This window comes from Ctenopharyngodon idella, chromosome 13, assembly GCF_019924925.1.
Source record: "Ctenopharyngodon idella isolate HZGC_01 chromosome 13, HZGC01, whole genome shotgun sequence".
Lineage (NCBI taxonomy): Eukaryota > Metazoa > Chordata > Actinopteri > Cypriniformes > Xenocyprididae > Ctenopharyngodon > Ctenopharyngodon idella.
In genome coordinates, this window is record NC_067232.1 from 1,441,936 (window position 1) to 1,455,512 (window position 13,577).

The 13,577-nt window shown below is 37.8% G+C and overlaps 1 protein-coding gene across 4 annotated transcripts in view; it reads right to left on the reverse strand.

Moving 5' to 3' along the window:
- The window catches only part of LOC127525310 (glutamate receptor ionotropic, NMDA 1-like), a 33,364-nt gene that overhangs the window by 15,630 nt on the left and 4,157 nt on the right, over nt 1-13,577 (reverse strand). For 2 of the 4 annotated variants that reach the window (XM_051917778.1, XM_051917780.1), the window contains exons 2-11: nt 12,524-12,658; nt 10,697-10,873; nt 6,923-6,985; nt 6,045-6,142; nt 4,035-4,156; nt 2,001-2,175; nt 1,606-1,750; nt 1,274-1,360; nt 1,035-1,170; nt 64-191 (exon numbers count right to left, since the gene is read on the reverse strand). In XM_051917778.1, coding sequence (XP_051773738.1) covers nt 64-191; nt 1,035-1,170; nt 1,274-1,360; nt 1,606-1,750; nt 2,001-2,175; nt 4,035-4,156; nt 6,045-6,142; nt 6,923-6,985; nt 10,697-10,873; nt 12,524-12,658 — 1,266 coding nt within the window. The remainder of the gene's footprint in view (nt 1-63; nt 192-1,034; nt 1,171-1,273; nt 1,361-1,605; nt 1,751-2,000; nt 2,176-4,034; nt 4,157-6,044; nt 6,143-6,922; nt 6,986-10,696; nt 10,874-12,523; nt 12,659-13,577) is intronic. The other 2 variants (XM_051917779.1, XM_051917781.1) reach the window with 1 other exon arrangement.

A 13,577-nucleotide genomic window follows, 5' to 3' on the forward strand; every position in this document is an offset into this window, starting at 1 on the left:
CTATGAATTTTTCATATGATAATCAGGTTGCTTATACTTCACAAAATAGGAAAGTATACTTACTCTTTCCTGTGTTCCAAATTTCCCATCTGCCACCAAGTGTACTTCATAGGTGAAGTTCATGGTCATTGCCAGTTTGATCAGAAGATCAACACAAAATCCGTAGCAACACTGGGGAACAATTGGGCGTCCTGTAACCAAACCAGAAAAAGTGAAATTTCATTCCATCTGACAAAGTTCTATGAGGAAAATCTATATTTTGAAAGCCCACCATTCTTACTCCACTCACCGCAATGCTAAAATCATTCAATTATTTAGAGATTGTCTTTCTCTTTTAGATGGCAGTGCTCTCAACTGTAAGACAGCATTGAGGTCTGATCAGTTCCATTTCCAAGTACAGCTTTCGCTCTGCTACTCAGCCAGTCATAGATTTTTTGCAATGATAACTTAATAAAATATTAACAAGCTTTGCGAATTAATTTGTTCCAATTCCTCTATGGTACTGGCTGAATTAAAGTGAAGTAGCCGCAACTCTTGTGGTCAGAATGGATGTATTTCCCCATAAATTATGATCTTAGAATGGCTCAACAACCAGATAGGAGCATTAGCATCTAAAAGAAGTACAATCCTTCCATATTGACTTTCACACTTTACCTGTAGCTTATATAGGCTGCAACACAAGGCATACCTACAGCTGTCACTATACACAAAGCAGAATGCTACGATGGAAGCCCAAGCGACACACACACACACACACACACACACACACACACATAGTTTGCAAACATCCAGCACATGCACACACATTTTGCATCAAGCAAATATAGTCAGTCACACACTTACCATGTAAAACACACACACACAATGGGCTTTAAAACATACTTTCACGCAAACACACAAACACGCATGGGTCATGTCACACTTGTTACATTCATACATATATAAATACCTGCTGCATATATATGTATGTATGTATCTCCAGATGGCGGATGTAGAAAAGCACAGTGACATTATAAACGTCCCTGATGGGTTACCTGGGATGGTCTCATTTGGTCCAGTGCAGATCACCTTTTTAATTAAGACTCCATTAGGCGTGTACTCTTCCTTGCAGGTTCCATCCAGCATAGTTGGCTTCACATATACAAAGGGTTCCTGATGAATGGTCACTATCTGTAAAAGATGGATGCGATTTTGTTCAGTTTTCCTATATGAAACATTTATCAAGCATTCAGGTAATTTCCTGATTCATGAGCTTTGGATAAACGAAATGTACCTTTAATCGAGTAGACATCTGGAATCCTCTCGGTCTCTCTGTTTCACCTCCAGGCCAAATGATCTTCCTCTGTTTATTCATCACCACCTAATGAAGTTTGTTATAGCAGATAATTAACAGGCTTATAGTCATAATATTTGTTCAATCCTCTAATCTGAAATAATTTGCCTGTATAGATTCCAAAAGTGCCATTACAGAGTTGGCTCTGAATACAATTTTGTGTTCTCTTGAAACTGTTTCTGTATTTTTTATGTCTCACAGGAACTAACGCAAGATTCAGGACACATGTCATGAAATTATAAATTAAACATCGTGAAAGAAAGGACTTGTACTTGTGTTCCATTGTAAATGCCGACTTGAATCAGTCTGCTCTTCTGGTAGTTGAGAATGCTGTAATGAGCGTATTTTCTGTCACCGTCGTCATTGAACTCAACGCGTCCAGTTAGGCCCTCAGGGTACTTAGAAGACATCAATACCCTGTGAAGTGCAGCCAGTAATGAGTAACTTCTTTGTATATGGATGTGATGCATGAAAAATTGCATAGACGAAATATCATGTGTTGTGACAGCGCATTAGATCACATTGAACATCTGTCTGTGGTTGTCAAAACCCATCAAAGAATGAGGCAGATGCCCCCTCAAGCTGGACGGTGAGGAAAAATAAAAACAAATCATACAAAATCAAATTAAACGGGTCAGCTGCATGCATGATCTTTAGTAGTACTGACCTTTTAAAGAGTGGCCCTGTCTTCCAGATGTTGGTATTTCCCACACAGCCCCTTGGAGGTTCTGTGATGTTCTCTTTCTCGAAGAGCTCTTGGATGGACTGGGCTACGACTGCAACGGCATCGCTGATGTGTGCCGACTCATTCTTGCCGTTGATGAGCTGGAGGCCAATCAGCCCTATGTGTTGACGTCAAAAATTAAGCAGTGAGCTGTTCACCCTTGACATTTAGGAGCCCTTTCCAACGCAAAAAACCCATAGGGTCGCCCTTTGAGCCAGCATGGGTAAATGACTCTCAAATCAATGTCAAATCATGTTTTGTCAACTCTTTTCCACTGGTAGATTTAGCCAATTAGAGTCAGCATGTAAAATTAATGGTTTTGTTCTTCACAGGTACATTACTTTTGGTCGACATTTTGGCCATAATGCAAGCTTTGACCCTTGAGGTTGGATTTGAACTGAACACACTAGCGCCACCTACTCCCAAACTGTGGTAAGTCCTGTCCAACTGGTGAGACGCTAACACACACTGATTGATGAAATATATCAGAATTAAGATATACTTCATACATAAATCCAACTTCAGCTGAGTTTTTGTTGTTGGAGCAGGGTTTGAAAGATCCAGTTCTGTAAGAAATCTCCAAAGGTTTACTGTGAAAACTCCACAAGTGTTTAAGTGTGGACATAGACAAGAAAAACACTGCCAGGGTAAAAGGTGAGCAAGTGTATTGGGAGCAACAACGACAATAGTGTGAACTGGTGCTCTTCGCGTGGCGGTCAAAAATGATTGAATTGTTTAAAAAAAAAAAAAAATTAATGTACTATATTTAGTTCCATAATGTTTTTTATTTAATATTTTGTATTTTTTATGGGATTTTATGGTACTAAATTATATTTATGCTGTAGTTATAATCCATTGATTCACTTTTTGAGCATAGACCGGAAATGAAATAAAACTGTCATAAATCTTGAATGTTTTGGAGCACACATTTTGGTCTTTTTTTCACAAAGTTTGGTCTTTTTTTTAAAGACGACACTTGGCAGTTTATTGCTGAAGTGAAAAAAGTTTTAAAAAGTGAACTTAAAAAAAAAAGTAAGCATTTTACATTCATTGTTATGAAAAATGCGCAAAAATATTATTTTCAGATTTTATATGAAACATATATTTTCCAAAACACTTTTTACTCTAAAACGATAAGAAAATCAAAGGCATAAATCTAAACAAGTTGTATTCCAAATTTGAGGTTGATATCTCAAAAAACTGATTTTCAGTAAGAATTTGTTTGGGCGCAGTACCAATAGTATCCACTAGATGAAATTAGTTTCCCATTAATTTACAATGCGGTAAAAAAAAATTTTTCAGGACCATTTAACCTTTTAGAATTATGTCTGTGATTTTTTTGTGTGTGTGTGTGTGTTCACATAGCTAGTGCCAAAACCTTTACCAAGTTTCGTATCATTCCAATGAAGTGAAAAATTAAAAAAAAAAAAAATTTGACCGAAGAGCACCAGAGGCTTAAAGAAACATGACTTGTGCAGTGCCTGGGACATAAAAGGCCATTTATAGCTTACCAATACCAGAAACACGTCAAAGGGAGGGTTGAAAAAACACCCTTTTTAAATTCACGAAAGCCAGACTATTAATATAATAAACATGATATGATAAAACCACACTCTGTGAATTAACACACACATTTTCAGCAAAACACTACTTCATGACAGTAACATCTTTATGGCAACTTCTTAATTAAACCTCTAGAGGTCAACATTGAATTCACAATTGTAATTAATCTTGCCAGTGAACCAGAGAACGCAACCGTTATGGTGTAATCTAAAGTGACTCGTTTAAAACCTTTAAACACATCAAGTGCTTAAATGTTTAAACGGTTAATTTATATACAAACACACATACATACACTGACATCCACAACTTGCTTCATCAATAAAACCTCTCTAGTCAAAGTTAACAGAACAACTGAGACAAATGGCTTCTTTTCCTCTGCTTCTGCCTCAGTTATACAGAGGTAGGCGTACGTACCATCAGGGGCTTCGCTCAAAGCTTTACCGGACATCTCACGCTCCCCGACCAGCCATACATAGCCTGAGCCTGTCATGTTGAGGAAGCGCGCTGTTTTGTACACGGCGGCTGCATCTTCCTCACTAAAGGCAGATAGACAGGTTCATAACAGCTGACATAAATATGAGAAGCTCACTGAAGTATGAAATTGGTTTGTAAACCCATTGTTCTGACTTTTCAGTTTTATTTATTTCAAAGTGTTCTAAGGCCTATCCTGCTGAAAAGACCAGCTGCGTAGTACTGGTTTTCGTGCTGGTCTTGCTGGTAGGCCAGCATAGCAAAGCTGTGCACCTGCAAAACCTGGATTTTCTAATAAATCTTTTTGACCAATAAAGTCTTGCTAGTTAAGCTACATATAGGGCTTGACATTAACACCCACCAACCCGCCAAATGCGGGTGGATTTCAGCAGTGGCGTGTAACGCAGTCACTTCTAATAGCCACTTTGGTGGGCTGAATTTTATATATAATATAAACTAAGTACAATGTAGTGTTGTCAAAAATATAGATTTTTTCGATACATATCATTACAGAAATATCTGAAATGCTTCCAATACTCATTTTCCGCAGAATGGATACACGATAACAGCTGCGCTTTCTCGCTCTCTCATCTCTCTGACAGCGAGTTGACACACAAACCCGCCTCCCCTCACTCACTTGTTTCATTTGCTCCGGATGAATATTGTTGGTGTTACAGGGCTTGAATTTCGGCGTGGGATTGCATATACTGCGCATAATTTTACTCATTCCCGCAGATTTTGTGCTCACACCAAAGTGCACGCACATAAAGCCGCCTCTCAGGACTAAATTGAGTTTTTTTTTGCTGCTTATTGTGCTTAAACAGTCAAATACACACAAAATAATGTCAAAATGACGGTCTTGGTGAGTATTCATGTAGACAGTTATGTTTTACAGCGTTAGTTCACCCAAAAATGAAAATTCTGTTATTAATTACTCACCCTCATGTCGTTCCACACCCGTAAGACATTCGTTCATCTTCAGAACACAAATTAAGATATTTTTGATAAAATCCAATGGCTCAGTGAGGCCTCCACTGCCAGCAAGATAATTAACACTTTCAGATGCCCAGAAAGCTACTAAAGATGTATTTAAAACAGTTCATGTGACTACAGTGGTTCAACCTTAATATTATGAAGCGACAAGAATACTTTTTGTGCACCAAAAAAACAAAATAATGACTTTATTCAACAATATCTAGTGATGGGCGATTTCAAAACACTGCTTCATGAAGCTTTGAAGCTTTACGAATCTTTTGTTTCGAATCAGTGGTTCGGAGCGTGTATCAAACTGCCAAAGTCACGCCCCCCAGTGGTGAACCATTGAAATTTCGGAACTTCTGACGTAACAAAGCCTCGTTTACTGAAATCACATGACTTTGGCAGTTTGATACATGCTCTGAACGGTTTTAAATGTGTCTTTAGTAGCTTTCAGGGCATCTGAAAGTGTTAATTATCTTGCTGGCAATGGAGGTCTCACTGAGCCATTGGATTTTATCAAAAATATCTTAATTTGTGTTACCTGCTGCCAAATTTTGAGATAATAAAAAATATCTATATGGCAGTTTTTCCCCATGTGTGGCTGGTGAAAATTCTGAGTGGCTAATTACTTTGGAAAACCACTGGCCACAGTGGCTAGTGAGCAAAAAACGTTAATGTCAAGCCCTGTAGAAAAGGAAGAACAAAAATGGAACTTCTTTTTGGGGCAGTAAACATCAAGCCACAAGTTCTGTTCATTTAACTAGTTATGTATCAAACCTAGAATATTCCTTTAAGAAATGCAAGCAACCAAAACACAATATATGCGGTTCTATTCAGCAGGGTGAAAAGAATTATAAATATGTGGATGACCCATTCTGATTCATTACTCTTTTGCAGGTAATTATACAAAGTGAAGAGTGAACTGCAGAGATTTTGGCGGGCTGCTGACATAACATCATGCGGTAAACCTCTTACCTGGCAGAGAGAATGATCACTCGAGCCTCCAGCTCTTTGGCCTCCAGGAGCAGAGCAGTTAAGTTAGTCTCTTGGTTGAACTGAAGCACTTTCTCGGCCTGAGATTGGGGTACACAATCAGTCAAAGAGGCTATTTACTTCCATAACTGAACCATGCTGCCTCATTTAGCACTTTTGGTTGGTTTAGTTGTTTCTGTTTTTTTTTTTTTTTTTTTTTTTTTTTTTGGGGGGGGGGACTGAAAAGGGGGAAAATGATAGAGTTCCAGGAAAACTGCTTCAAAATGAAAAATAAAAGAATAAAAAAGCTTGAAGAACAAAACAAATTAAAAACTTCGGCATTGTTGCATGCAAACTGAGGGTTATCAAGGCTTCAGAGAAGGACGTGCATGTTAGAGGTTTCGGGGAGTGAGACCGATGCAACCGGAAACTAAAACCAGGTGGAAAGGGGAGTGACAGGTGAGAGGACGTCATTTCCCCAAAGAAAAAGAGTCGAGAAAAAAAGAGCAACGAGGGGATGCTGCAATAGGAAGAAGAATCTGAGAGAGTGTTGTGTCCCAAACTATCGGATCTCCACAAAGGAATGGGCTTGCTTTTTTTTTTTTTTAAATCATGCATCATCCTTTATTAAAAAGGAAAAAATGGTAATGAAAGAAGCGGAGCGTTTTAAATTTTTTTTAAACGGAAATAATAATCGTTCAAAAGAAATCCATTCTTCATTTAAATCATAAAAAAAGGGAAAAGTAACGTCTCAACGTAACAAGAAACACGTGCTACCAAGAGAAGGGCATTTCTGGGTTGGCCGGTGATTGGTTGGGCTGTTTCTAGTAGCTACGTTTAGAGATTTTGGAGGGCGGCGTGCATTGACCATGCAAATATACCTTAGGTCCTCTCTTGTTGTCAAAGGACAGTTGGTCTTGGTTTTCATAGTTCCTTTTTTTATTCTGATGAGTAATGTGCACAGAGAAAATATGCAGACACAGAAGAATATTATAAACAGTTGAAAATGGTGGGCAGTAAAGCATCCAACAAATTTTCACTTTTCTGCTCCAAATTTGAATCCCTAACACTGGGACTTGCAAAAAACATCATAGACCATCTGACATAAGATCGCAGACCTAAACAAAGCTAGAAAACCCAACAACATTACAAACTTAAGGAACCAAGTGGTGCGTTTTCATCAATCCAGATCAACTACCTGCAGCAGCGTGTGAATGCCTACTGAATTATTGATGTAATGTTACTTCAAATTCAATACAGATCACAGACTACTGTGACGGGCTGCCAAGCTAACAAATCGCTCAGTAATAATGCAGAGTGTGGTATGATTGCAGAAGCCCATTTTCTCCTGCACCATCTTGAGTTCTGCTGTATTTTTGAGGGCAGTGGCCTCGGGGGGAAACCCCGGCTCAAACGGTGCCATTTTGCAGTCATATAAATAAACCTTCCCTTGCATAGACACACAACACTGCCCCAATACCGCGATAGGCTGGACATGCTCTAATGCGTTTCTCGTTTCAAGCTCCTGAAATTATGCATGACCTATATGCGTGTCGTGGCATTTGCTCATTATGGCACCTCAAAGGAAATTAGAAAGGTGAATAGACAGTGGCCTTTCCTGAGCACCTCTTTAACTAAACTCATGGTGCAGCCATGAACCCCCGCTGTGCATAGGCTGGAAATAGCTCATTATAACTGACACTTGTGTAAACTGATAGTAGAAGGAATATGAAAATGATCCTTGGTGCATAGTGCATAAAAATAAAGTCTCAGTCTGAAATGCATTAGAATATAATAATCTGAAATTTCAGCACTGTTATGTAGACATGCAGCAATTAGTTGATCTTTCCTGTTATATTTCCTTATCTTTCCTGTTATAGACATTTATAAATATACATTATTTAATATATTAGACATTCAGATATGGCAGACTTTTTTTCATTTCTCTATAACTTTTAAAAGTGATTATGGTATAAATATTTTCTTAAAGTCAATGTGAATTGGTGTTGCTATTTGGTTATCACTTAACATTATCCAGGAACTCATGCGGCGTAAGTGACAAATAAAGGAACAGCTGTCATTTCAGAGGAAGTTATTGCATTCTCAATAAAGATTTCAAACAAAATGACCAAAAATGGTATGATGGCAGGAGCAACCATTTTGTACACAAATTAGAAAAGAGTTCAGACGTACAATGAAAATACACTATCAGAAAAATTCTACTTTTAGCTTGTTTCTTGTATCAGTGATACACCATTGTGATTTATTTATCCCTAAAGGGTGCATATTAGTATCCAATACAAAGGTGTATCTTTTAATGTTCTCTCCCAGTGACAAAGTGTTGTACCACAATTGGTTTTTTTTTTCTGAAAGTTTAGAAGACAGCATGATGTTCTGAATTGAATAAATGAAGTTGCACCTCTAAAAAAAAGCAAAGAAAAAAAAAGCGCCTGATATAATTGCACATTATACAAGCACCACAAAATGGCTGCCAAGTTTAAGAAACTCTATTCTATGATTCAGAAGGCAATTTAAAATCGTCAGTAGCAGTGCATAAAAAGGCCAAATAAAGCCTTTTTTCTTTCAAAGGCATAAAAGAAATAAAGATTTTTGTGCAAACATGTACATTGTTTAAAATATCTGGAATAATGTTTTCCTGGGAACACTTGGCGGCCTTTTTAAGGGTCTTATAAAAATGTAAATTCACTCCGGTGTGTACGGCCCCTTTCGACTGCAGCACACATGAAAAGGGCCCATTAAGTAAAGCTGTCAGTATGACAGCCAAAAAATGTACAAAAAATGAATTTACTGAAATTTTAACTCCACAAAGCCTTAATCAAACATAATTTCACATTGCAGTAAATCAAGAAGCAGAAGCTTTTCATGCATGCTAAATAGCAATGACTCATTCCTACTAATTACTCAACTACAAAAATGTGATAAAAACCTAGGCAAGACAAGGCAAATTTATTTATTTAGCACATCTGTGCTTTACATGGGCATGTATATATGACATTACTATTTTCAAAAGAAGTCTCTCATGCTCATCAAGCCTGCATTTATTTTATCAAAAAATACAGAAAAAAATGTAATATTGTGAAATATTATTACAATTTAAAATAATGTTTTTCTATTTCAATATACTTTAAAATATAATGTATTTCTGTGAATCAAAGCTGAATTTTCAGCATCATTACTCCAGTCTTCAGTGTCACATGATCCTTCAGAAATCATTTTAATATGCTGATTTGATACTCAGTTATTATCAACGATGGAAACATTTGTGCTGCATAATATATTTTTGGATACTTTTTTCAGGATTCATTGATGAATAAAAAGTTAAAAAGAACAGCATTTATTTAAAATAGAAATCTTTTCTAACAATAGAAATCTTTACTATCACTTTTTATCAATTTAACACATCCTTGCTGAATACAGCTGAATACTTTCAAAAAAAGAAAGAAAAAAATTACTGACCCCAAACTTTTGAAAGATTTCTATTTTAAATAAATGCTGTTCTTTTCTCTTTTTTTCAAAGAATCCTGACAAAAGTATCACAGGTTATAAAAAATATTAAGCAGCACAACTGTTTCCAACATTAATAATAAATCAGCATATCAGAATGATTTCTGAAGGATCATGTGACACTGAAGACTGGAGTAATGATGCTGAGAATTCAGCTTTGCATCACAGAAATCAATTATATTTTAAAAGTATAGTAAAATAGTAAACCATTATTTTAAATTGTAATAATATTTCACGTATTCATATTATTGCTCTTTTTTCTGTAGTTTTGATCAAATAAATGCAGGCTTGATGAGCATAAGAGATTTCTTTCAAAAACATTAAAAATAGTAATGTGTCCAAACTTTTGTCTGGTGTAGTGTATATATATTATATATAATCGATAAAAGATGCATGATGCCTCTGATAATAATAATAAGAAAATGAAGAAGAAATTAAAATAAAGCAGCTATGTGGTATTTCACCAGTCTTCCAGCACCAGAAACGTCTCTGTGGGTAAGTAGCTCAATTCGCACCATACCTAAATAGTTTCACTGTTAATAATCTCTCGCAGCAATGAGGGCAACAATAATTACCTCAGCGCTGAGCAGGGGGGATGTGGGATGGTGATTTAGCTTTCATCCCCAAGGAAACTGAGCAGAACCTCTGCAAGAGCAAAATTCCCACAATGCACCACTGTATTTATGAAGCAATCACAGCTCTGAACCACCTGACGATAGACTTGCCAATTGCAAGAATTATATCTATGGCTCAAGGCTACAAAAATACCAGTTTATAAAGTGTATAAACAAATGGCATAAATGTGTTTAAAGAGTCACTGATGCTTTGCAACGCCCCAGGTTATGGTTTTCATTTTGCTCCTGTTGTGGAAAGACACAGGAGTTTTTGACTATGGTAGAAAGCAACATGAAATGAGCAAATAACGCACGTTAATTCAAATCAGACCACATTAGACATGGCTGACGCCTTTGGTTTTAGAATGTTAGCCAACATTTACAACATGGCATGAGATGTGATCACATGACAAAAAATTAAAACAGTTACATACATAGAAGACCTTTGCGATTGATACACACACGCCTGCATACAAGCACGCACTGGGAATCCTGGAACTGGAAGAAGTATCTTACCTTGGTCTCTCTCTCCTCCAGAAGAGTTTCTAGTCTTTTCTGCGCCGCTCTGCCTTCATGGTCGTCACTGACGATAAGGATGATGTGATTCCAGCGGAATTCCCGCATCATGTCAAACCACACATGTGCCTGGTGGGAATATGGTGGCACTGTACGCAGGAACGAGAGATGGATGCTCTGGAAGAAGGATAGAGAAAAAAAGAAGAAAGGTGGGAGACATACTGTAAAGTTTAAAAATTACAGTGTTTTTATTTCAGTAAAAAAAAAACAAAAGAGCGTTTCTTCAACTACAGGCATTTTTTTCACATTATTAAAGGGAACCTATAATGCCCCTTTTACAAGATGTAATATAAGTCTCTGGTGTCCCCAGAATGTGTCTTTGAAGTTTCAGCTCAAAATACCCCACAGATCATATATTATAGCTTGTCAAATTTGCCCCTATTTGGGTGTGAGCAAAAACACACTGATTTTGTGTGTCCCTTTAAATGCAAATGAGCTGCTGCTCCCGGCCCGCTTTCCAAAAGAGGGTGGAGCTTTAACAGCTCGCGCTTCGGCTGCTCAACAACAACAAAGCTGGAGAATCTCTCGCAGCCCAAAGGCTTACATTGTTCAAACCGGAGTCTGACACTGATGGAGAGACTCAGAAAGAAGTTAAAACTTTGAGAATGCATCTGGATGTTTCTGAATGGTTAGTGGATAAATTTATGTTGTTGCTGTGGAGTTGATTCAACTCATCGACTAGCATGTGCCGTCATGTTAATCTTTTATACAAATCCAGCATTGAATTGACCCTCGTCTGTGAAGCAGTCCGGTGTAAAATGACAGCATGGCAACAACACTCTACTACAACAATTCTTCCTTTTCTCTAAAGCAGCCCAATGTGACCTCACCCCCTACATAAACCCTTGCGCATTCCCGGGGGCAGCAGGGTTTATGTAAATTATGGGGTTTGTGATGTCACCAACCCAGGAAGAACCTTATTGTAGTCCCTACCAGCTGTTTTTTGTACTCAGTCATAAAGATAGTCATTTATTTAGTTCCTGAATGAATCCGTTGTCATCGTTTGAATAAACAATTCAATAACTCACTCATAAAGACAGCGGCTGTGTCCGAAGTGGCATACTCTCTTGAGTAGGTTCTTAATTTGAATAAGTAATTACTAAAAAATACATTCTGTGATATAGTAGAATACATTCTATATATATAGTATGAATGTGTGTAGTATTAATGTATTCCGGACGTAATACATGATTCATCATGTTGTCATTGTCATGTGACCTACCAGTGTCAGTTACGTCACTGCCATTCACAAATCCTCTCCTGTGGCCTCATGGTATAGTAGTGTCCATCGAATGCATACTTCAGAATCTCACTGGAAGAAGTAGGTCATCTGCTTACTTTTTGCCTACTCTTTTAAGAGTACTGTGAATTCGGACATACTACTCTTGTCACATACTGTTTTTCGCCTACTATATAGTATAGTATAGTAGTATGTAATCTCGGATGCAGCCAGCCACTTATTTTGTTCCTAAATGAATCAACGTTTTGAATGAATCTGTTGAATTGAAAGTCACTTGTTGACACCTGCTGGTGTAAGAACCTGCAGAAAGAGTCACTGAAATCCCCCACCACTGATACATTTTTTAAACGTGCGTCATTTCCAATCAAGCTGCAATTTTGTCTTTTTTTATGTTAACAGACAATTTAAACTCGTGATAGTATGAAAAGTGCTTTTATAAAAGCTACAGAGACCAATGTGCCCATAGTTGAAAAACAATGATTCATACTGAAACTGAATAATTAAATTTCTCTCTCAATGCAGCCCACCTTGTCTGAGTAAATGGACATCCTGGTAGTGAGCCCTACTACAGGTATGCGGTAGAACCCTGCGGTGTAGGAGACCGGAGTGGGCGTCAGATGGTCATTAGACTGTGGTGGATGGCTCACCAGGATGGCGTATACCTGCGAACAGGATCACAGAACTGGTTTAAATACAAACTAACAGTGAAGACTGGATCACAGCAGAGTGATAGGTATGACTCATGGATCTGGGCTCATTCTCTGACTAAATCTATAAATCACTTCACAGTCAGACAGATTGACAAATTGATTGATTGAAGATGAAGGATCTTTGGTTGGACTCAAGGGAGCAAAAAAGACAAAGAGGAATCTGTCATATATTAAAAGGAGGGTTTGTTCCAATTGTACTAAAGGTATACACTTAAGTTTTCATCAGCATATATTGAGCATTTGAGTGCTAGCCATATACACAGATCGACAAACAGATAGATAGACAGAACGACAGATAGAACAACAGATAGATGATTCAGTCATTGTTTTTCAAAAAATATGCTGTATTGAGAAGAAAAAACAAAGAGAAAAAAAGGTTTGGCAACATTATGTATTTCCAGAGAGACCCTCCGGCACTGGCTCCATCTGTCATTGAATGTCTCTTCTTCAGAGTGGGCAGAGACGTCAGTGAGCCAAAGGCGATACAGACAGAGCGATACAGCAGTTTCGCATGGAGGAATCTCACACAACCAAATTAATTCAGCAATTATCTTGACATTCTGCTAACAAGCTACACAACCTTACGGCCCAAATTTGTTGAAGGTATGTACATAATTGAGTGCTGAACACCCATTGGGTTGACCGGGGGAGGTTGGTGTGAATATTAGCGAGAGAATGAGCAAGGCAGAGCAAACAGGACAGGAGGGAGTGATTCATGTTCAGCCCAGTATTCAGCCCTGAGATAGACTCCTACCTCAGCACATTTGTAATGACATCACCGACCCAGAGAGCACTTAAAGCAGAACCGCTTAATGTGATTTTTGCGTGTGCAGGCTTTTAATGAAGCAACGCATCAGGCTGAATTACTCCC